The sequence below is a fragment of the Enoplosus armatus genome, chromosome 1, assembly GCF_043641665.1.
Source record: "Enoplosus armatus isolate fEnoArm2 chromosome 1, fEnoArm2.hap1, whole genome shotgun sequence".
NCBI classification, from domain to species: Eukaryota; Metazoa; Chordata; class Actinopteri; order Centrarchiformes; family Enoplosidae; genus Enoplosus; species Enoplosus armatus.
Genome location: NC_092180.1, coordinates 6388302 through 6412589, shown reverse-complemented (window position 1 = coordinate 6412589; position 24288 = coordinate 6388302). Strand labels below are relative to the sequence as shown.

The 24288-nt window shown below is 39.6% G+C and overlaps 1 protein-coding gene across 4 annotated transcripts; it reads left to right on the top strand.

Moving 5' to 3' along the window:
* The first annotated feature begins 715 nt into the window (after positions 1-715).
* csnk1g1 (casein kinase 1, gamma 1) lies at positions 716-23128 on the top strand. Of its 4 annotated transcripts, XM_070910689.1 has the most exons (13): positions 716-1021; positions 1546-1586; positions 2841-2910; positions 10763-10914; positions 13241-13475; positions 13599-13684; positions 14107-14191; positions 14370-14518; positions 14607-14714; positions 16027-16137; positions 18359-18465; positions 22057-22080; positions 23014-23068. In XM_070910689.1, the coding sequence occupies exons 1-13, from the start codon at positions 835-837 to the stop codon at positions 23066-23068; spliced, it is 1410 nt and encodes a 469-aa protein (XP_070766790.1). In that variant the 5' UTR covers positions 716-834. The 4 variants fall into 4 exon arrangements, with proteins under 4 accessions (XP_070766790.1, XP_070766783.1, XP_070766798.1 ...); XM_070910682.1 differs by lacking the exon at positions 22057-22080 and having other exon boundaries at positions 23014-23128; XM_070910697.1 differs by lacking the exons at positions 22057-22080; positions 23014-23068 and adding an exon at positions 19802-19808.
* The last annotated feature ends 1160 nt before the right edge of the window (positions 23129-24288 follow it).

Genomic DNA, 24288 nt, shown 5'->3' with positions numbered 1-24288 from the left:
ATGTCTAGCCAAAGTGCAATAGCTGCCCGCCATGCCTCACTGTGTGTTCAGTGCATGACTTGCCCCCCAACTGAACTCTGCTGAGATGTGCAGCTCTTTTTTTTCAGATTTCAGATTCACCTTTTTTCACATAATATAACAGTAGTGAAATTGAAATGACAAAATATCTGCCTTACTCCTGCCAACCAATGCACGTGATCGTTATTGAATATTTTACGCTCAGTTCGTCTATGGACATCTTGAGGCAAGGAGGCATATTTTTCAAAATTTTAAGTTTTTAAATGTCCTCCGTGTTATTGTGTGCGTTATAATGTTGTGGTTAGCTCGTTTGTTAAAGAAGAAGCTCACTGTCTTCGTCTTCTAGTTGTGCCTTTATATCCAAATTATTTTTGTGGGATTTTATCAGATTAACCTTGGGGACAACTCCTTTAGAATTTCAATTCAGTTCTTTTTATATAGCTAAATCATAACAGAAGTTATCTCAGGGCACTTTTCATATAGAGCAGGGCCTGTTAGAACCACACTACCGTGTTCCATGTGTTGCTCTCTGGAAAGTTAACGTCTTGTTTGTTTTATTGTGCTTGTTACAGGTCTCCCACCTTCTCCTTCCTGTGACAAATGTTGAGAACAGAGATCAGCCTGTTCAACATCTGTTAGAGGTGACGGGGTGAGGACAGGGAGGAGTGTCGGTTAGCTGTACCAGGTTTTGTCTCATGAGAGTGACTGTGCCATCCAGGCACTGCCAGTGACCAGGGCTGTGGCTGTGGTGGGCCCGGCCCAGGAGGCCTTTTTGTACATCACTCCGGGCTCCCGCTGACCTGTGCTGCTCACACCATGGATCAACAGAGAGACAAATATGGCGAGCGGCCCGCCAGGGCCACTAAAGTTTCCCAGGGAAGCCGCAGTGGACACTCGTCCCGACCATCTGGCTCCTCCAGCTCCTCTGGGGTTCTCATGGTGGGGCCAAACTTTCGTGTGGGCAAAAAGATCGGCTGTGGAAACTTTGGGGAGTTGAAGCTTGGTAAGTTGAGTCTAAATCCTGTGTTAAATGGTTCAAGACAGAACTGAATAATTGACAAAGTGAATTTGGACGTTTTTATAGCAGTTCTTAGTGGTTCTGTGTGTAACTACACAGTTGACAGTTCACCTGCTATAAATTGAACCTCCGTGACCCGATATTTTGTCCACCCCATTTGTATGAATCGGGGTAGGCTAAATACTAGAAACATCTCGCAGTATATCACAGTACAATTCACCAGTACTGTAAATTACAGCCTCCAAAATGACCATAAATGAAACTAAAACCTCTTAAAACAGTTAAATAAAAATGTAATTGAATTGTAATTTTCATGAAGGTAAATCTTCTTTAACAAATGGATAATTTTGTGTCATTTTTATAAATGAAACTTGCGAAGGTTGCCGGAGATTAAAATTTAAATAGTTGAGTATTCCCCGGTGAACCTGTTGTAAAGCCTTAAGTGGTGTACTTTGGTGTACTAAAAGCCGTCTAATGAATGCTTTTACTTTTCTGTCTTATTATTTCAGGTAAAAATCTCTACACCAACGAGTATGTAGCTATTAAACTGGTAAGTGCACACTTTCTTTCTCTGCTTTATACCTCACCTCTGCAGATGCAAAACCATTTCCAAAATGAAAAATATAATTGGCCATTTTAAAATTAGGAACAATAATATTGGTATAGAACTCAAGTATTCATAAACAACATCACTATATAAAAAAGAGTGGATTGTTTTTTCATGTTTTTTGTCAGAAACTGAAATAGTTCATTAGTATATAAAAAGAGGGAAAGATGGATATATAATGAAGCAACTAGTATGCTTCATTTTGAAAATACATCTAAAATGATATAATGTCTGAAGCTGTTGTAAAATGATTCAATTTAAGGTGACAGTTTTTAAATTATTATTAAGCTACAATTAGACGCAAATGTTTTTCATAGCCATTTGAAGGTGATTTCCAGAAATATGACTCTTGGGTTGTAATAGGGTGCCACCGTTACACTGGACTGATCTGGTTTTAGAGAGAAAAGTGAATGAAGTGGAGATGCTGGGTAAAGGTGTGTCTTCCCAGTGGCTGCTCGACTGGAAATTATGACTCCTGACTCATGCTTTTATTATTTTTCACTAGAGAATACAGTAGCAACCATGTCAAAGCATTAACACTGGGAGTGTATCTTGAGTTCATACTCGGATCATTTTCCCAAACATTTTATCAGAAAATGATTTTCCAGGTGACTTTGAATTGTCCCTTTTAACTAAATTATTATCATACTATTTGGGATTTTACATGTTCCCCTCACTAAATGGGATGTTTGGGGAAAGACTTCAGAAATAGCTGGGACAAAACCTGCAAAATGGAAACTGATAGTAGCTTTTTAGGATGACTCAGATAATGGAGGAGTCCGCCATCTCCTCTAACAGAGTTTTTCGGAGGAGGACAAGTTAAAGGGCACGTTTTTAATCCCAGGTGACAGGACATCATTCATATGTCTGAGCTTTTGTAGCTGAAAAAGTGCTGCTGGTGATGTTTGCAAACTGACACTAAAATACACGTCGTGGCTCTCAGTTTGGTAGACTTACTAGTGTTACTGGTTCATCCTAAATTCTGTAATCACATTTCATTGGATGGTTTGTTTGTATATACCCTGAAGTGCAAGATGAGTCATCAACAAGGTGGCAATACAAAATAAGTTTCATTCATTTTTTTTTCTTTACTGTTTTAACATGTCAGTTAAGTTTTAGGTGTTTTCTTTTCACTGTTTTATTCCAGTGTGTTATTGTCATTAACTGAGTACTGGTTTGGATGTGTCCACTGTGCAGGAACCAGTGAAGTCGAGGGCACCACAGTTGCATTTAGAGTACCGGTTCTACAAAACACTGGGAACTACAGGTAAGGTCACGGATTTGTTTGCCGCTCCTCGTGGTGTTTTTGTGCGACTTTATGACAATGATTTGACTGTTTTGGAAGATTAGCCCAGATGATTGCATCATTTCCACAACAAGTGATTACTCCACTCAGGTTACATATTGATATTAAGCTTAGTCAGAAACGTATTTTAATCTCCAGGACTTCGCGTACATGAGTGCGTGAATGCCTACGTGCATAGAGAGCGTGTTGAACAGTGACCTTGCTTGACAACAGACTTACCAGGGATGCAATTCAGTATGAAAGGTGTTGACATAAAGCTTCCTATACACCCACAAAACAGATGAAAAGACTTCCTTGTTGTCATCTAGGCAGAATAAACAGGAGGTGTTGCAGACTTTATTTGAATATGTAACTTATGCTCAGTGCTGTATGTCTACAATGTCAGTGGTGTCCTGTTTGCAGTCGCATTAACACACATGTCCAATGTCCAGCTCTGATTGAGCTGATAATAATTTAAACATCCTCTGTATTATTCAGTGTGTCACTCTGGCTGTGTGGGTCTGCATAGGTCCAGTCTGGGTGTTGGAACATATATACCTATCCACATAGTAAATAACTGGTATAAGTGTCTTTTCAAATATATTCTTTAAAATATATAAGAAGCTTTCACATATTAACACCTTTTTATGTTGACATGGCAAACTTGTTAGCAAGCAGTTGCTTATTTACACATCCAGCAGTTACGGAGCAACATTATCATTCATTTGGAGTCTGGACACCTGATGACTCTGCGTCCGAGATTCACTGTCCTTTTAGCTCTGTTTTTCGGTCTCCACCTACTCCTGAGCGTTTGGTTGAGGGTTAACTTTCAATCAAAACGTTCCAGGAATTATGCAACCAGGGGAACTGATCTCAGGAAGTAAACTAGGAATTAAAAGTCTCTCTCTCTCGTTAGGGTAGGTAGGTAGCGTACAGTGGGATTCTTTTTCATTGAAAACAGCTGCCTGGTCTGGCTGAAAACAATACAAAAACAATAGAAGTTGTGGGCTGGAAAATCAAAACAATGAGTCACTATGAGCAACCCCTTAGCACATAGTCCCTTGATCCATCTTTTTTTAGAGAAATATTGATGATCGGTGCATGAAGGAAATACACCTGTGAGGTTGAAGCCGTCTTATACATTGTTGTGTTGCTGCGTGCAGCAAATTAATTCACTTATTTAATTTGCTTTCTGTTGTCTTAGTAACTTTGGTGCAGAATTCCCAGATGTTTTAATGTCACTGCATGAGGCTAGATCATGTGTTCAAACGTTAGTGCTAATCCACGTCACCCATCTCACCAGTCCTTAATTATTTTATGTATTTAATATGCATGCTATAAACTTTTGCAGATATCAGACAAGCAATAACTTCATGGTAATTTCAGCTACTATCACTGCTGATCATTTTGGTACAATATTAGTGAGTATGTCCTTTATTAGTTCTGGTGTTCAGTCTATTAAATGGTTATTTTTTACCATTGTTCACACATAATGGCCAATGGCAACAGTTTATCCCCCACACTGTCTGGTTCATGGTGTTGAATAGTGATGTCAACACTAATGGCGCAAACACTGACGTTTGTCTCTTTCCAGATCCTCATATCTTTTTCTAGAATCATGCTCTTTACACTTCATTATTCTGTGTTCAGAGTGAAAGACAATGCAATAATATTCTTCTCGACTTCTCTTCCCTTAACTCTGCTCCCTTGAGAATTTCTCAGTTTGTCATACAAGATTAGTCAAGGTCTGCTGACGCAACCACTGACAAGAATCTTGTGAGGATTAAATGACTACAACAGAGAAATAAATTAAGGGCAACCTTTTTTAGTTTTGGTACAAGAGGAAATGGGTGGGAACACTGGAAACAATGGAACAATAGAAAGATCTTTTTTAATAGTTGTTCGTTGCTCTTCTGGTAAAATGGTTAAAATAATAGCATGTCCATTGCGCTGGTAGTCACCACCTAAAGTGGAGTTTGTGATTGATAAGAGATAAGTTTGATCATGCTGCTTGTGAATGTATTAATTCAGATTTTCCTTCGAAAACAGTCCCAGTTGTCACAGTTAAGGGATTGCCTCAGTCACAGTTTGGCATGGAGAATAAAATCCACGTTTTTGTGATGTATGATCCTTGATGTGCTTTTTGGAGCCCTACATGCATATACGATAAGCAGACTGGGAATATAATGGCTATTGTTTTGCAAAGGCAAGGGCTGGAAAAGGCCAACTGTGCGGAAACTCATTAAATATTTAGAGAGTGGGTCTGCCTCTCTTAGTACTAACCTGCCTCTGTCCTCTCCTCCAGATGGGATAACGTGACCTCATTTCTTCTTGGCTGTGTGCTGTGCCACATTCCTCTCAGCCAATGTGGTTGTCACAGTGTCTGTGCGACAGGGTCTTTAATGAATTAATGTGGTTTGACTCAGATGCTCAATCAGGTGTTGTATCTGGTGCATAACCAACTGTCACTGGATATTAATGAGGATGATTCAATTAGAAAATAAGCATCTCCTTCCAGATATTATGTGAGAATATTTGTCAGTGCAGTCAATAGCAGTTGCGTTGCTGTTTTTGGTTTTACAAGACAGCAGACTACGAGGCATTATTGTGCCGAGGACAAGACGGTTTCGAAGATCAAGAGGGTTGGATTTTTTTTTTTTTTCTTCAAGGGTGGGTGGACACTGTTGAGCTGTTAAAGGTATTGGCAGCCAGATCTCATCATGAAACACTACACCAGCTCTGTGACCATTGCAGGAGTAAACATTTCCCACAGTGACACAGCATGCTAGATTTTTCAGAGATGTAAAGGAAAGGCCGGAGGTCTTATCCTGGAGGTCGTTTCCACTAATGCGAAAACATGGATCATTGTTAGAAATACAGCTTCTCTCAGTGTGCTCTTTTGCTTCAAGTGAAAAAATAAGGCATAGTGGGAAAGCAGAGAGCAGTGTTGTATTAGAGTTTTTGAAATTTGACAACCTTGTAGTCTTATCAGTCGTTCAGGGAGAGATTTCAAAAACTAGAACTGCAACAACATCAACAGAGATGTAAATACAGTTTATTTCCAGTGCTATATAATGTCATTGTCTTCTGTCATTTTGGCTGCACTCACGTCATCATGACTAAACAGTTGCTCATGCACATTTCCTTGTGAAACATGATCAGGCATTACAGTCAAACAGTTTGCAAAGTGGATATTACGACTACTGCTACTTGTGGGCACTGTTTTGCAGCGCAGTTTCATTGCAGTAACATTTTTTTTGTCCTTTACCAAACTTCAATCCAAACAAATTCATAGTTAATTCCAAAATAATTTTGTAACAATAATAACTTGATTTCTGGCTCTGCAGCTCTGTAACTCACAGAATGTAAATGAATATAACAAAATGGCACAGTAGCCACATAAGTGATCCAACAAATGAGCAGACTGACAATCAACAGCACAGATTTAGAGAAAGCAGCCACTGAACTGAATCAATAAAACACACCTGTCATAAATTTACAATGCGAAAATCCATCCGTTCATCTCTAAATGACTTATCCTCTGCATATGTGTCCTGGGGCTGGAGGCTATCCCAGCATGCAGTGGGTGAATAGTGGGGTACACCCTGAAAAAACGACTAGTCTATCACAGGGATGACACACTCACACACACAGACACATATGATTTTATATATACTAAGAAAAACACGTTCACATTCACACCTACAGTCAATTCAGAGTCACGAATTCACCTAACCGGCATTTCTTTGGACTGTGGGAGGAAACCCACACAGGCAAGAGGAGAACATGCAAACTCCACACAGAAAGACGATGTTTTCTGCCATTATTTTAAAAAACGCACTTGATCTTAATCTTTCTGTAACATTAATATTTTTGTTGAGCATTAGTCCTTGTGAGCTGGCATAGTGTTGTATTGGCGTTAAGCATGTTATAATACACAATTTCAACATGAAATAGGTCCACAAAATATATCGGATGTGACTATTATTGAAAGTGGTGCGATTGTTAATCATGGAACAACTACTACCAGATGGTCAAAATAAAGCATCCAAGCTCAGGACTGGTCTCACAGAGTAGAGAGAAAGATCTGATCTTTGACAGCAGGTTGAAAAATTGAAAGTCATAGAAAGTCGTGTGCAGAGAGATTTTGGGCGACTGCCTTTCAGTCGGGTTTAGAAGCAGTCCCATTCATTCATCACACATTCATCTTGTTCCCCTTTTTGTTGTAAAGGACTGCAGCCAGCACTTTAATTAGATTACGGTAATGCATAGGAAAATGTTCTTTTATCCTTTTACACAGGATGGGCTGCTTTTATTCAGTGGCTGACAGAACTGATACATTTGTGAAAATCTACATTAAACCTTTGTAGTTATGATTTTTATACTGAAGATTTATTCTATTCTTATCATAGACCTGCTGCTAAAGTATGTATGATATATCTCGATCCAATATTTGTATTTTGCTATGTAATACAACTACATAGTGTATATACTTAGCATATTAAGACCATTAAAATTAGTAAAGCTAACTCTACATTAAAGTGTTATATCTGTGGGGAATGGAGTGTCAGTCTGTAAGGTTCGAGCAGACATCGTCCCCAGCATGAACTAAATACTGAATTAAAGCTTATTTAACAATCGGCAGCCTTTTAGATGCAAAATATTGCTCTAATAGAGGCAAATCAAGCTTAGTTTTTTTTTAACCCAGTGCTGTTCTGCGTATTCACTCACTGTTGCATACTGTCAGTGTGGATATCTTGTTGAAACTGTCACCGACATTTCACCTGCTTGCAACATTGTAGAAATGTCTACAAGACCAAGTCAGTACAACACTCAGGCGTTGCTCTCATCATTCTTTTTTTTTTTGTTGAGAAAATTGGATGAGAGAAGTCAGAAATGGTACCTGCAAAATTGGTAGCTTCCTTCAAAGTTTGAGTCTTCCTGTACAATTATACTATACAAGTATACTTTGCAATACAGGACACACAGATCTCTTATGAGCACTGTTTTGCTGTAGATAATGATGGCTCTGCGATCCCTGGCTTTCCTTTGCTAGTAAAAAGCTGGACTAACCTTGTTTTCAATTGAATAACCGTTTATCCACTTATTTACTGCACATCTCCAATCTGACACATTTTTAGGCCTCCCACAGGCACCCGGGGTTTCAAGGCACTCATTCCTATGGTACAATTAGCAACCCACAGAACTGCATAATGGTGTCCAGAAACGCAGGATGGAGCACAGCGTGACTCCTACATGCCCATATGCTAGCTGACAGCATTTACGCCACCTTTCATCCTGCAGTGTATTTCCCATTACCCAGCTGGCAAGTCAAACGTCTTCTGCAACATATTCAATATGACTATGATTACGCACGACATCAGGATTATTATCATTTAGCTCTCTGATTATCAGTCTCTGCTTAAATTACTTTACAGAATGATAAGTTTATGATGGCAATTTGGTCCCTTCGCTAAACTTTATTGTCCCAACTAATTTCTTAGAGCTGTCTCATTCGTCATGGCGCACAAGACATGAATGAACTGAACACACAACCAGTATATTATGGGCTGGCAATGCGTGTGCAGAGGAGAAAAAAAATCTTCAAACTTGTACATGGACACAGTTACCAAAATGTTCAGGTAGGATCCAAAACAAAATGACAAATTTAGTCTTAAAGCTGCTTTGGTCAATATTTTTATACTAACTACGGTCAGATAACTTCGTGTAATGCGAAAGATGTTGCTCATAGGGAATATTATCTCTCAAATGTGCAGTTCTCGTCAGCTGTACGAAGCGTTTTAACCATAGACTGTATGTAAAGATGGACGATGTGACAGCTCCCCAAAAGTGATGCCAAAATGACTCGATCAGCTGTGATTGATTGTGGTGTGCTTGCGTTTGGGTTGGGTGGGTGTATGGACGCAACCTCAATACCAGCACAAGATGGCAGTGGCAGTATCCAGGACATTTTGGATTCATTTTTTTACAGTGGGAGGAAGTGGAGACGCGTCATCCATTTTTTTATATACAGTCTGTATTTCCATTTAACGTCTGTATTGTCAGCCCATTGTTTTGGTTTTACGGCTGGCAATTTCACTTTGTTTTGGTTCACTCTCACCTCTTTCATCGGCTTGGTTTCAGCAAAAAGACAAATCCACTGTACGCTACTTGCCCAGCATCAAATGACAGACAGACCGTGGACAGAAGTTAGCGACTAGCTAGTGAACATAAAGCCAGATATTTCCCACAGGAGTTGGTGGAGACCAAAACAAAGCTAGAGAGAAGGTAAATATTGGACTCACACTTGCCAGGTGAAAAACGACTCCAAATGCATGCTAATGTTGCTCTCTGTCTGCTGGATGTGTAAAGCAATGTGCAAGCAGCTGTTTGCTAACGTGTTCAACATATCAACAGATATATTGCGTATACCTACCCAAGTATACAAAACAAACAAAGCTCCTGTATATAAAGTAGTACTATCTCCCAAAGAGTTTTGTAATGTCAGAATCGGCAGATACTCAATATTAAAGGATTGCCTTTAGGATCAGGGACATGAAAAGCAATCGGGATGTTGCTACTTTTTTTTTTTTTACTTCTATGCAATTATAATATTTCCAAGGACTGAGCACAGCTTAAGCAGCCCGATAAAGCAAGGTCTGTATGATGGAAGCGGCAGCATTTCTTTGAAGTTTCTTGAGGGGACCTTTTTAATAGGACTCTGACTAGCAGTAGGCAGGAGCAAACTTTGAATCATGCTCCCCCGAAGGCAATTAACAGTTTGACCTGATTTCCTGTTCTTTGAAACTGAAGTTCAGGATGTGGTCAGGAATACATACACATGTCACCAATTCCAAATGATTATAAATGAACGGGAGTTGTGTGTGCATAAAATCCTGGAAAACATCAGGCATTTCATACTGTGTGTCCAGATTAGTGATACTTTGTTTTACATTTAGGCATCCTCTGTGTGCTTTTTAGGTAATGTCATTAAAAACTGCAGGAATAAAGGGAAAGTTAAAAACAGTTCACACCCTGCCGTCCCTTTAGGTTACATGTTTAGACATTAAGCTCACACTCTTTTCTAGAAGTTTAACAGTACAAGGAGGTTTAATTCCCAAATCACCAGTACTGAAAACCCATATGAAGGAGTACAAGGGTCGGAGTACCAGCCCTACTGTTATTACTGTTGCATTATACTGAACGCACAACACCAAACTGCACAGTGACGAGACGTAAAATAAGAGCCAAGGTGACAGATGGAAGGGATTTTAGAGCAATTAGAGTGAGCAGAGCAGAGAGGATATGATTCAGTTGGGAGGATGTGATATGAGGCAGTGAAAAGATTAGTTTTCAGCCCGCAGTAGAGGAGTGACACACTTTTATTTGCAGCCACTGTGTTGTATTTTACTTTAATGGGTTAATGTTTACCTGGCAGCTTTCTCTGCTCTCTGTCCTCAGTAACCTTGTGGTGCCCCTCCTCCCATCTGTCAAGATTGAGGCCTCTTATGGTTCACCTTGGACCCAATTTAGAAATATCATTAGTCAAGGGAGACAGGAATAATAAACACTTTTACCACCCTAACTCTCAGAATTCCCACTGGTATATACAACTGAAAATCATTAAAGGCACATTCTACTTTTTATCAACTACTAACTAGTATTTGCTTTTCCTCCAAAAGTTTGCTATTTACTATCTAAGCTATTAACAGTGATCTTTGATGCACTTTTAAACACATAGTTAAACAACACAGTACTTGGGATTACTAGCTGTGTCCACTGGGCTGCGATTGTCGTCTCTTGTAAGTCTAATTTCTTTCTTCTTGTGTTTCAGCTGAAGGCGTGCCCCAGGTGTTTTACTTTGGGCCCTGTGGGAAATATAATGCCATGGTTCTGGAGTTGCTGGGCCCGAGTCTGGAAGACCTCTTTGACCTTTGTGACAGGACCTTTTCACTGAAGACTGTCTTAATGATAGCAATTCAGCTGGTGAGTTCAGAGCATTATATGACACATTAAGTCATTTTAAAATAGCTTCTCCTCACTTATTAGAACTGATGAAATGTAAATTCTTTACAACTGTATTTTAGTGGCTTGCATGGTGAATTTAGCATAGTTAACATTTCCACAGCATTGATTACATCAGTGCAGCGACATAGTCATGCTGTACTCAACACTCTGTTAGTATGAGGAACAGAAATGGCATTCTCAATCACTGTTTCATTCATTCTGATCAACTACTTTGCCGTGCTGTCATGATGCAAAGGTGCTGTTAATGAAACTCAACACTTCCTGCAGACGTTTCACAATAAAAGCCTTGCAGGGTTTTGAAGGCACTCTGCGCCCTGAATCACTCGAAGGGTTATAATGGGAAATAAATGGAAGAACTTTACTCAATTGACAGCTCAGCAAACCTGCAAATGGCCCAAGACTTAAAAAGAAAATTTTCAACGTCAAGAATGAACTTTCATGCCCAAGATGGAGGACGTGTTATGTTTCCTTTAACAGCAAATAGCAGAAGCGGCAAATAACATGGAAAAGGAGAGCTACTGAAATAATATACAATCTAAAATGGGAAATCCGAAATACATGCTTGTCTCAAATAAAGACCCAAGAAAGTCCCAGTCCCAGAAAGTCTAACACAAAACTAGTTATATTGATTAAACTGCCTATGTAGCCGTATTACAGTGTTTGTGTGAATAAAATAATGTATAATTTGCTGGGCTGCCTATAGACCATAGACCTATGGAGCAGGTGGGAAGGCGGGCTACCAGAGCAGAGTGTCCTATTACCCAGTCTGCAAATGAGCAATCTGTCAGTATTCGCGTACTCTTGGGCAGAGTCAGGTAGGCTGGAAGCTGTCGAAAAGAGCAAAGCCATCACTGAATCTCATTAAGTTTGAGCAGCTCAGAGGGGGGTTTGACCCAGTCTTTTAGACGCCTCAGACATCTCAAAATTTCTAACATTTCATTTTGTCAGCACAAAACCTGCAGTGCTCTTGTAATGCAGATAGCCTCTGCAAATTTGTAAGGAAACCTACAAAACAGCAAAACATACGCTGCAGAACTGAGAGCTGCTAAAGGCTGCATCTCAGCTAATCTCTCTTCTGTATTGATCACGTAGGTCTCCCTCTTTATTCTTTGGCACAAATGAGTGATCCCACAATAAGTGCTGTGAGTTTATACGTTCACTCAAGCTTTTTTGGTCTGGTGAAAGAAAGATCCTTCAAGATAAAACCCACATCTTTACTTCTTTTCCCATTGTGTTTGAGCTGTTATTCTTCTCAAGTACAAATCTCTTCTTGGAAGCGAACAGCTATGAGCACCTGGTTAAAGTTCCTCATCTATAAACACATTGTCATTTTGATCCTAATTGCTGGTGCATTTGTAGTTCTAAGTCCCAGCAGGATGGTTTTGCATCTCAGTTAGCGGCTTGAAATTCTGGCTCAACACCAACAGGCTTTTGTTGTATGACAGTAATGGGCCACTGTGGTAGCTGCGCAGCATAGTGGTGAAACAATTAGTGAATTAAGTATTCGTCAATCAGCATAAATTAATGGATGACTATTATATAAATTATTCATCTTTTTATTTATCATGTAATAATAGTAAGTGTTGTAGTTGCAGCTATGAGTAATTGTAAAATAATGATTAGTTGCAGCTGTAGTATAGTATAATCTTTGATAAATAATTGGCTCTCTGGTTGTCTGTTTTTGGTTGTATGATTCATGTCTTTAAGTCTGTCATTATTTCTTTAAAGGGGCACTCCAGCATTTAAGTATTGCACTTCCACAAAGATAGGGGGACTTGCAAGAGACAGCTTAAACAAAGAATGGTTGAAATAGATGTTGCAGAGGCCAAGATATCTTGACTTTTAGTGCCCAGTATGGGTGAAACACTGGATCCTAGATTTACCATAATACAACTCAATTACGTCTTTCATTAGACATTCCCTGATGAGTATATGCCCACATCTTTAAAACTTGATGTCCCAATTTTGCAGTGTAGAGTTTCTGTTATACATTTGTGGTCTCCAAGCTGAAATGACTCAGATGATGTTTCTCAGACTTGACAAAGCTCCCTGCAGAGCCACAGAAGACACTGTACGACTGTTTTACCCTGTAAAATCAGTGGAGTGCCCCTTTAATGGGTAATAATTCTGAAACCAGTTACTCAGGAAATACTGTATTACAATGTTCTTGAAAAGACTGACTTTTGTTTCATTTTGACATCTTGGTTCTGCTGACTTTGTGACTATATCGGATTTTTGTTCATGTTTTTGTTTTTGTTGACACCGCCGTATTCTTTCTCACCAGATTTCTCGAATGGAATATGTGCACTCTAAAAACCTCATCTATAGAGATGTAAAACCTGAAAACTTTCTCATCGGACGGCAAGGGAACAAAAAGGAACACATAATCCACATCATTGACTTTGGTCTGGCCAAAGAGTACATCGACCCCGAGACCAAAAAACACATTCCATACAGGGAGCATAAGAGCTTGACTGGCACTGCCCGATATATGTCCATCAATACACATTTAGGCAAAGGTGAGATTCATTTCATAGCTTTGTTTTTGTTTTGTTTCTGTAGTGTTCTTAAATATTTATTATGTAATTTGGTTCGGCACTTTGGAGTTTCTCACTGAAATGTTATCAAATCCGTTAATATAGAGCAAAGCCGGCGAGATGACCTGGAGGCCTTAGGCCACATGTTCATGTATTTCCTGCGTGGGAGTCTACCTTGGCAAGGACTAAAGGTATGCCAAGTACATGGAAGTGTCCCTAAATCAGTTTTATCCTATGTAGAAAAACATGAATCAATAAGAAAATCTGCGTCTGAGAGCTGACATGTTGTTATGACAGTCTGCAACCTTAAAATCATAATTCAGTAATCAGATCAGCATCATTGTTTTATTTGTAGTTGTTTATGAACAATTTATAGAGTGTGTTGAAAGTCGGTTTTATTGTAAGTGACAGTAAATATAAACACTTCAGTTACCAGTGTTTTCTTTGCTACAACCAAAGAGAAAGAAGAAGCTGTACTGTGTAGACTGTACATTATTTTAACCAGTCTGTATTAAGAAGAACATATTTAGAATTTGTTTTCATGTAATTCTGATTAATGCTCTTTAGACATCAGAGTTGGTTCACATGTCTCTGTGTTTTGATTGTCCTGAAGGCCGACACGTTGAAAGAGCGATACCAGAAGATTGGAGACACAAAACGAAACACTCCCATTGAGGTCCTCTGTGAGAACTTCCCAGGTACACTGATGATGGCTGTGATATACTCATGGATCAGGCTGTAAAGCTTGAAAACTGTCATGTAGATATTGGATGTGATTTGACCAGTTTTTTCCCAAATGTTTCCCTCTACATAATTTAGAACTATATCATCCATATAAAATGTTAAACCATTCTTTTTTTGATTTGTTTAATTCAGAGGAGATGGCCACCTACCTGCGATATGTGAGACGGTTGGACTTCTTTGAAAAGCCGGACTATGAATATCTGAGGACTCTGTTCACTGAACTGTTTGAGCGGAAAGGATACACCTTTGACTACACTTACGACTGGGTTGGCAGGCAGATAGTAAGTAACGCTCATAAACTATTAACAGGTACATTTTAAGTCAGTTCGCTGGACTGCACAGCATTTAACTGACTGTTATTCCCCTCAGCCCACACCAGTGGGGTCTGTCCATATAGACTCTGGAGCATCTGCTGTCACGAGAGAGAGCCACCCTCACAGAGACCGGCCCTCACAGCACCCACCAATTAGAAATCAGGTACGCCAGGTTTTGTTTTTAGTAGTGGGCAAGTGTGTGTTTCGTCAGACTTCTGTTCTGGTGAAAGCAAGAGAAACATTACCACATTACATCCCGACACGTATGTATGAGGTACACACATATATGTGAATACCACCCCGCAGCCTGCAAAGATGCCCACAACGAGTTAGTCTCAGGGTGAGCCTTCAACCTGACCTGTGAACGAGGGAAACTGTAACACAACGTCTTGAACAACTCAGGATTCTTTAGATATCAGGATCTCATCATTGTCACCAAACTAAGTTAATGTGCATGCAGAGTTTCAAATATGACAACTGTTAGTTCTGATAGGATGTGTTGTATGAGTGTTAAGCATTTGGCTATTAAAGACGGATAATTACAACAAGAAGGATTTGTCACATACATGTCAAAACACAGATTAATGGTTTTCAAACCATTGATCCCAGTTATCTCTGTTCTTGTTAGTGTGCAGTTTAATTATTGTGGGTGGACTGTTGAAGTATTTCAGACCAGACACTGAAATGAATTCTGCTGATTGACAGCAGCCCACAAAGAGGAAGATGACTGAGATAATGCTTTATAATCATTCACCTACTTTACTTCATTGAAATGAGATAGACTCAGAGACAGTGAAGGAGAAGTTGTTTGATGTCTTTATCAGATGGAAGAGGTGAGACCATTAGAAAATGTGCTCAAGTTGTCAGTGAAGGTGTGTTTCATTAGTGGTATCTCCGGCCAGCATTTCTAAGGGACTGCACTTCACCGTTGCATGTGTTTTTGTGGTTACCTTAAATAGTTTCAGAGCCATGGTGCAAATTCTTGTCATGTTTTTTCTGGGTGAATAAGAACATTTTTTTTTCCAAACTTTTTTCAGTGAATTCACTGCTGAATGTACATTTTGTTTGTGTAAACACTCCTGCTTTGATTACTATTGTTAATTTCTGTCACAAAGACAACTCGACAGACAGATGGTTTAATACCTGTTCAGTAATTTAGGTTTAGTTGGTGTGCTATTTAAGTGTAATGAGATTGAGGCCAAAGTTTGGAATGTAAGAGTTTACCTCCGTTTGGCTTTGGGCTCATTAGTTTCAGTTCTCTGGCTGAAGCCTTGCTTTGATTTTGATTCACTCTTTTATTTTGTTACATTTTTTTTCTTCTCCATTTCTCATGCTGCTTTGCATGGTACCTGGCCTCGCACACCCAATTACCCATCTTTCCTAACGCAATTATTCCATCACTCCCCACCCCCCCTCCCATCGCACCCCCAATCCCTCTTCCCCTCCCATCACCGACGCCCCCGACTCCTGAGCAGACAGCGGTCTCAGATCGACGAGGAGCATGGGAGGTGCAGCCCACACGCCAAGCAAACTCCTCCTATCTGACCTCCCACCTGGCAGCGGACAGGCACGGGGGCTCAGTGCAGGTATACACCCCTCACCAGATCAACCAACAGCTCCCACCCTGTCTCTATGGTGTCAGATCTGTCTCATAGGATTCAATCCAGAATAATAAATAACATTTCAAGATAAAAACAATACTCAGGTGCATCATAATCAGTAAAATACCCAAAGATCGACTCAAAATACCCTGAACCAGTTTTTAAAGAAAAGCTTGCCATTTAAAAACGGTGATTCGGCATTTCTGAGTTAAATTTTGCTTAATTTTGGTTGCTATTTTTAATTTAATGTAATTTATTTTTTACACACTTTCAGACATACTTGCATATTAACTTCCATACATCAGAGATAAAATTGCATTGTCAACCCTATAAACATATTTTTGTTGTTCATCTCCAGAAAACCATACGAAATGACAGCTCATAATTGATGAGAAGTTAATGGTATTTCCTGAATGTTATTGGTATTTCTAATTACTGTCTCCATTTCTGGTAAAAAAAAGAGCAAACAATTCATTTTACATGATATTTGTTTTGTATTTTAGCTTTGTGTGTGAGACAGATCTACAACCATATACCTCCCCCACCCCTTTACCCCTGGCTGGGAAATGTTATTTTTCTGCACCACCATATGCATGTCATCTGGTGCCACCCACCCCAGATGGTGAAAATGTGATTTAGCTTTATAAACAGCAGTCCTGGTTGTGGCATTTTGATCTCAGGTCCTACAACTCTTCATGGCGCTTGGACATTCCTTGCAAGATCAAGAAGCCTCTTGCATGGCAGGGTGACCTGGCTTAGCCGGCTAAGTGCATGCTCTTAAGTTGTAAAGGGTCATTATGCTTAAAGGAACATCCTGGTGTAAGTTGGACTACTTGCCATTACCCAAGATTGTCCCTGTCTGTAACAAGCTCTGTTTGCATAGGTGTGTGCAGTGTAGGCTTCAGTAGATCTCTGGCTACAAAATGCCATTCACTGCCATTTGTGTTGAAACAGTGTGGAGGATGCAGTAGGTATTTCACCCATGTAAAAACTATTTTATGTTGACTTTATTTGTGGACCATTGGCAGAAACATGTTTGTCCGGCTCTGACTGGGCTCTCAGCGCAGGATGAGTTATGTAAAGGTAGAGAAACTGCCTCTGTGTGCAAGATGATGGCCACATGATCAACAGAGGTAGCAGAGCTAAAGCTAGCAAGCTTAGTTGTTACACTATAACTTGTATAAAGTGTTACACTATAACTTTATATAAAGTTGGTTAAACTAGTTATGTTTGTGTATAGAATGATTATTGACCCTTCATGTGTTTTCATACAAAGCTGCACAGTTACTGTTCTACTATCTCGAACACCAACACTGTTGAGAATATGTTGCAGTAGCTCCACTACCTCCAGCAGTCTAGTGACCTTCATCTTGTACCCCGTCTCCTCCAAAACTGAGTTCTGATATATCTGTGAAAGGTTGAATTAAGTTGAATCAATTGAAACTAAGTCTCCTCTATTCTGAATTAAGTGGGTAGTTGCAGTAATTTTAATGAAAATATAAAGTAATTTCAACAATAGTGCATTTCCTGTTTCTAGCAACTTCATCTGCTGGAGATTCTTCTACACTGTCAACATGAATGGAAGCCAGTGGTGTCAGTTTGGCTGAGATTAACAAAGGTGTACACTGTATACACCTATGCACACACTACACACATTTTTACAATAATTATAATGCCATTTTCTTCTACAGGTGTAATGAGACAGCCATCGATGGCTTTTCTTTTCGTATTGTAATTTTATATTTGTCATGTCTTTTTGTTTGTTTGGTGTCTGATTGTTCATCTATGTCTTTCTGATTTGAAAACGTTCTGTACAAGCATATGGGCTGGAAAGGGAATTTCAAAAGCCCTCCAGTCCTTAAACATCTCTTGTTGCCATTTGGGACTAACATTCAAGTTTCACAAATTACACCCACTGATAACAATCAGTGGCTATGGATATAAACATGGTATATTTTATATATTATAAGTTGATACAACACATTCATCTAATGTCCTTTTTGTGTTATTGATGTGTTGTTATTGTTTTTTGCTGCTGTGAGACATGTTTCCACAGAGGAGACAATAAAAGTAAAATTAATTGACATTTGTTTTTGACCAGAGAAGCTCTCCAACACAGCAGGACCTGTTTCACAGGTTTTTGGTTCTGGCCAACGTCTCAACTGTTGTTGTTTTTTTTTGGAAGTAACACCCGTCTGTGCCACAGGTGGTCAGCTCGACCAACGGGGAGCTGAATGCAGACGATCCACTGACGGCTCATTCCAACGCTCCCATAACAGCTCAGGCAGAGGTGGAGGTGGTCGACGAGGCCAAGTATGTGTCACACACCCGACACACCACTCCTCCATGTCCATCTGCCGCTTCCTCTCTCTCCCGCTCTTCCTCTCTACCTCTCTCTGTCTCTCTCTCGCTTTTTGCTCTGCTGTGGTATTGTGGCAGCCCCCACCTCAGCTGTCATCCTGCTCCTGCCCCTCTTATCTTCTGTCTGACTGTGTGGGCTTTTTGATCTTTACTGCTGCCTGTCTCTATGCTGTTCTCTCAATTGGATTTTTTTTTTTTTTTTTTAAAGAAAGAAAGCCGATGCAGATTAACTTCTCAGCCGGAGATAATACGGCTTCTCATACCTGTAGCCTGAGCAGTCAGCCACTAACATAGGCTACACTGGCAGCCACTGAGTTGTCACTTCACTTTCTAGCAGCCTGACCATCTTAAAGAAACACTCCACTGTTGATCAACCTGATCACCATGTCTTAAACTGTACCAGTAATGATCAATGTGATGCAGATTCCGTCAGTGTTTTCAGAATGAGATCACACTAGATTGTCCATGTGGTCACTTAGTCAGATGTTTCAAGATTATGCACATGAAGTCACCCTTTTCTCTCCTCGTAAGAAGCAAACATGCGGGGGGAAAAAACATGGAAACCACTGTCGTTAGCATTGGGTTCGTTCAGTTTATCTGAGAGCTGGTAGCACAAGCTAAGCAGCTATTGGTGCAAGTCTTCAGCACCACTAGCTGGAATGATGCCATGCCGCATGGCTGGACGCCCACTGTGCAAAATCTGCACTGCTGGCTGAATGTCACGTGGTTCAGCTGACTGAGAACAACTGAGTGGAGCTCTTCTGAGACACAAAACTCTCTCAGCGACACACACACACACACACACACACACACACACATAAATATATAAAATAAGTGCTTTGCAGTTGTAAATTGAGGTTGTCGGATATTACAGTAAACAGTGAGGCAGATTTTTGTTTGAAAGTGCAAACAGAAACGTGGGAGTGAAACTTGACTCCAAAATACAGACATTTAGTCACAAGTTACAAAAGTAGTGGGATCTACACATGCAGAGACATTTAAAAACGGTGCTTTGTCTCTCGTCGCCAGCACAACAACACTTATGTTGAGCCAATCACTTTATTCCAAGTCTAAGCTTCAATTGAGTGAGGAGACCGTCCTGATTTGGCCCTCGTCAGCTTTGTTACAGAGCTGGACCACAAAAGTGCAGGTCAGCCCAGTTACTCCCTGTTGGAAACGTTTATGATTGTGGTGCAGCTAAGACTGGCTTTACTGGGCCGAGCTGGGGTTGTGGGCGTGTAGCTGGTTTGCATCACTGGTGATGGTGTTGCATCTGAATGAATACTAGTACTTAACTCTGAGTAGATAAATGGCTTTTTTTACTCTGTAGTTACTGGGTTTAGAAAAATGCCAAAATTGTTACATAAACAATAACAGTGGAACATTTCTTTAATTCTAACAAATGTGTTTGTGTTCTATTGTGTGTTCAATTAAAAGGTTTCCACAAAATAATTTAGCTGATTTTAAATTGAAAGTCAGGGCTGAGTAAGTGGTCCATTGAGCAGGTAATGTCAGCTCAATCATCGTCGGGCCGTCTGACCACTTCAAATGAGGGGAAATTATTCCAAAGCAAAACTAATAACAAAACTAAACTAATAAAGCAAAATTAACTCCATTTTTCTTCATCCTAAAGTAGACATTAGATTTCATCCTGTAGCATTGTAATAGATAGTTGGGTTTATTACACCATATATCCCACATAAAACATCTGTCACTGTATTTAGCTTCAGTTATTGTAATTCATGTTGCAGGGATCTCTATCTGAGCTACTATGAAAACTGGTTCCCTTCTGCTCGTCTCCTCATGAATCTCCCAGAGTTTCATTCACTTTAATCTGCACTTGTTTCCGTTTCTGCCCAGATGACAGGCCTTCCTCCTGTTGTCTCCATTCACACATTTGTTTGATGTGATGATTGGCGTGTTTACTGCCAGTCTCTTTAATATATGTTCGATATAAGAACATGAGGTAATGAATGCTAATCATACGTCTCATGCAGTTTAATTAATGTTTTTAATTAATACCACATGTATATTTGGCTCTTTTATCTTTTCCAGTCACATTCACGGGTTGAAAGTTGCTTCTGACTGTCGAACAATAACAAATAATTTAATAGTCTGTGCAGCATCAGGTTAAACTTTGATTTTGGTTCCATCAGTGATGCTGTTAAGTACAATTATTAAAATCATAATATGTTCATGCATCATCCAGCTGATTTATATCGGTAGCAACAGGTTGCACCAACTCTTAAAGCTAAGTTTACAATTGGCCGATTTATAACAGAATTGTTTACTAAGTGGAGATCACTGAATATATTAATCCATATATATATAGATATATATATTATATATAATCTAGTTCTTACATAAAGATTAGTTGTAACTAAATATTTACTCCCGAGTGTAACTGTTTTGTAACTAACTGACAAAACTAACGTGAGCATGCTAACATATGACCTATTTAGATTAAAGAGATGAAGAGGTAATATGGAATATGGTCAACATATCTGATCTGGCAATTTCACAGATCAGATCATTTCACAAAAATAATGTAATGTACCTCAAATTACAAAACATTATACTAATAACTAAATAGCTTTGGTTACATTAGCATATTAGAATATTTAGGAATAATTCTAAACTGCAGGAAACACACATACTTCTCCATATATGTATTTATAAATAAAACAGTCATGCCTACATTTACAAAGGTTTTACAGATTCGCTTATTATATATCTTGCCCTCTTAAAACTGTTATTTGTGGCAGTTTTGTTGCAGCTTGTGATGCTACAGTGACTTCCTGTTTACATAGTTGATGGCTTTTGATTGGACAGCACTACGGATGTTTCCTAGCAACTGGTTTAACACATTACTTAAGTCTTTAACTAGCTAAGACATTTAAGTTTTTATAATGCAACGAGATTTAGTAAATCAATCGTTAAAAGCTAAAGAACTTGGAAAGCACTTAACACAAAATCAGTGGTGGATTCATTACGAATAGTTTGGTAAACCCCGTCTTGCACTTCTTTCCATCGTTGTCCATTGCGTTTTTAAAGTCCACCAACCTCATCAAGATTGAGACAGGCGTTCACTGCCACTGTCACTGACATCAAGACATATAAGAAAAAGCAACCAAAAAACTCGACAATTGGATCATATCACAATTTTTTTTTAAATTTTTTTTTAAGGGAAGCAGACGATAATTTTTTAAAAGGGTGTTAGATGCACATTATTGTAGAATACATTACGCAACATATTTTGATCCTGTAACATCCTCATAGCCGGTAATTCTGGGAGAAATAATTAACCCAACTTCCAGCTTAAATGTGCTCTTGGACTCTGCTAACAGGAAGACGTAGCTGCAGAGTAGATGTTCTGTAACCTCCTTTAACCTCTCAATCGTTCCTCTTTGTGTCCACCTGCGTCCTGTTGGTGTGTTTGTGTGCATGTTCGTGTGGCATGTGCCCAGTCCCATCATCTTGGTCTTGCTGTATTAATCTATCTTACTTTTCTCTTTACACTCTTTCCTCTCTCTTCTTCTGTAGCTGCGTGAAAATGCTCAACCTGTGGTGAGTCCCTCTCTGCTAGTCCACATCAGACTCATGGGACAGGGAGTGGACCAGCCTGGGCTGGGCCCAGTGGAGTTGTTATGTACTAATTTAAACTAGACTCTCACTGGTACAGTAGTGCCATATACCCCTGAGAACACTGTCCACTATGTGCACTATCAAGTCTCTGCCCTTTTCTGCCTTTTTTTCACCACCGGCCGATGTTGATAAGTGACAGAAGAGTAAAGAAAACAGTAAACTGTGCTGCTATGTGAGCAGGCATACTAACTTAAAACTTGAGCAGCAGATAGAATAAACAAGAAGTACTTTGATAAAAGTTAACTAAATCATATTTTTGTGATATTTGTAACTAATGAGATATCGCTCCTTTTTAACAGCACATTTGGCTTTAGATTAAAGATCTTTAAACTCTTGTCGCATGGTGCACCATTATCCGTTATTAATGAATTAATCTAAGAGTACCCAGTCACTGTCCTATGTCTTGATCCACAGCTTTTTTCTTGTCTTTGTATGTTTTTATCAACCATTCAGGCTCACCATGTCTTGTGCTCTTTGTGTGCACTGCTCCATTTTTTTGCACAGGAGAAATGTTGCCTTCAGTGTCACTGCAGCAGTTTGTAGTTGAGGCCCCTTCTGCCATTTTTCTGTTCTTTAAAAATGGTGGGAGGTGAATAAGCATGCGAACACTTGGTGGATGGCAGTGCATCCATCTTGTCCTTGATGCTAATGTTTTACTAATCAAACCTTGTGCCAGCTGCAGTTCTCACTATTATGATTCCAAAAACATGTATCTGTCCAGATTCGGAAGACTCAGATTAAGCTCTTATGATATTTAACACTAATTTAAGCAGTCAGCTTGTATTTGTTCTTTCTTTTGCTTCATCTGATGCCCCTCTCTCTACATATCAGTTTAATATCCGTCTCTGTCTGCAGGTGCTGCTGTTTCTTCAAGCGAAAACGGAAGAAGAACACGCCGAGGCACAAATGATCATCCACCACCGGCCTGAAACGTTCCAAGCGTCCGGCTCAGTTGATTGTGATTTCAGAAATCAATAAGGTCCCATTCAGAATAAAAGAGGGAGACAACTGAAAGATCTTGATTGGATTGTTCTCTGGAGGGACCAGCTAAAAATGGTTTGTTGAGATGTACAAGACGCTTGTGTCTTTTGATGGGAGTCCTTTTTCATTTTTTCATATTTTTTTTTCCGCCTCCAAGATGTGTGGGAATCTTTTGCAGGCCAGTCGTCCAAACAGGGAACCTTTTTGTTGGAATTTTGCAGAGGATAATCTTGATTTTGTTTTCCTCCCCGAGACACCCAACATTTGTATTTTTCCCTCCTGGTTTTTGGCATATTTTTTGCTCCTGTGTCTCTTCTGTGGTATTGCAAAGGAAGAGACAGATCTTCTTGTGGAATCTTGCCACCTTCAACCTGTTGCGTACTATGATTTCTTTGTTTGCCTCACAAAATCATATTTTTTTTCATTTCCCCTCCGTCAAGTCCCAGTTCAAAGTGGTTTGCCCATTGTTAGTTTGCTCACTCATTTTGAGACAAAAGCTCTTTTGGTTTTTCCTGACGTTGGACTGAATGTAAACCTGAACACACGAGGAGCCAAGAGTGTAACTGCCTGTCTTCGCGTACAGGCACAAAGAGCATCAGTCTGCCATCTGGCCCCTGCACTTTTTTCCTCCAAAGAGGTCAACCTTGGCACTGGGACTCCGGGCCTGAGAGAACAGTAGACCAGAGACGCCTCCTGCACTGTGTTCTCTGGGGATGATTTCTGCTCACGCTGCTTGGTTAAAGCACTCCCTTTAACCACGCCGCTGTCAAAACACACTACAGTCTCTTTTGACTCTCATGTTTTGCTCCTCTTGGCTTTGAGATGATGAGCGGCAACCTGACACTTCTAGATGGGGCTGAAAAAAGAAAAAATGCTATTTATGCTATTTATCTCTTGGTTGCCACCAGTTTTCTTACTAATTCTAAAACATACACACTGAATGTATGGACAGAAAAGTAAATGACTTTGGAGCATTTATATAATCTGTCATGCGCATGGGAAGGAAATTGCAGTTAAGGAGTTTAGACCAATGTTTAGAAAAGAAAAGTCAGACCAAAACTAAGTGGATTAGCGGGTGGGAGGGTCTTAAATGTTCTTGATCTTAATAAATGTGATTAATAATGATGGTTAATAATGGACTCTACACCA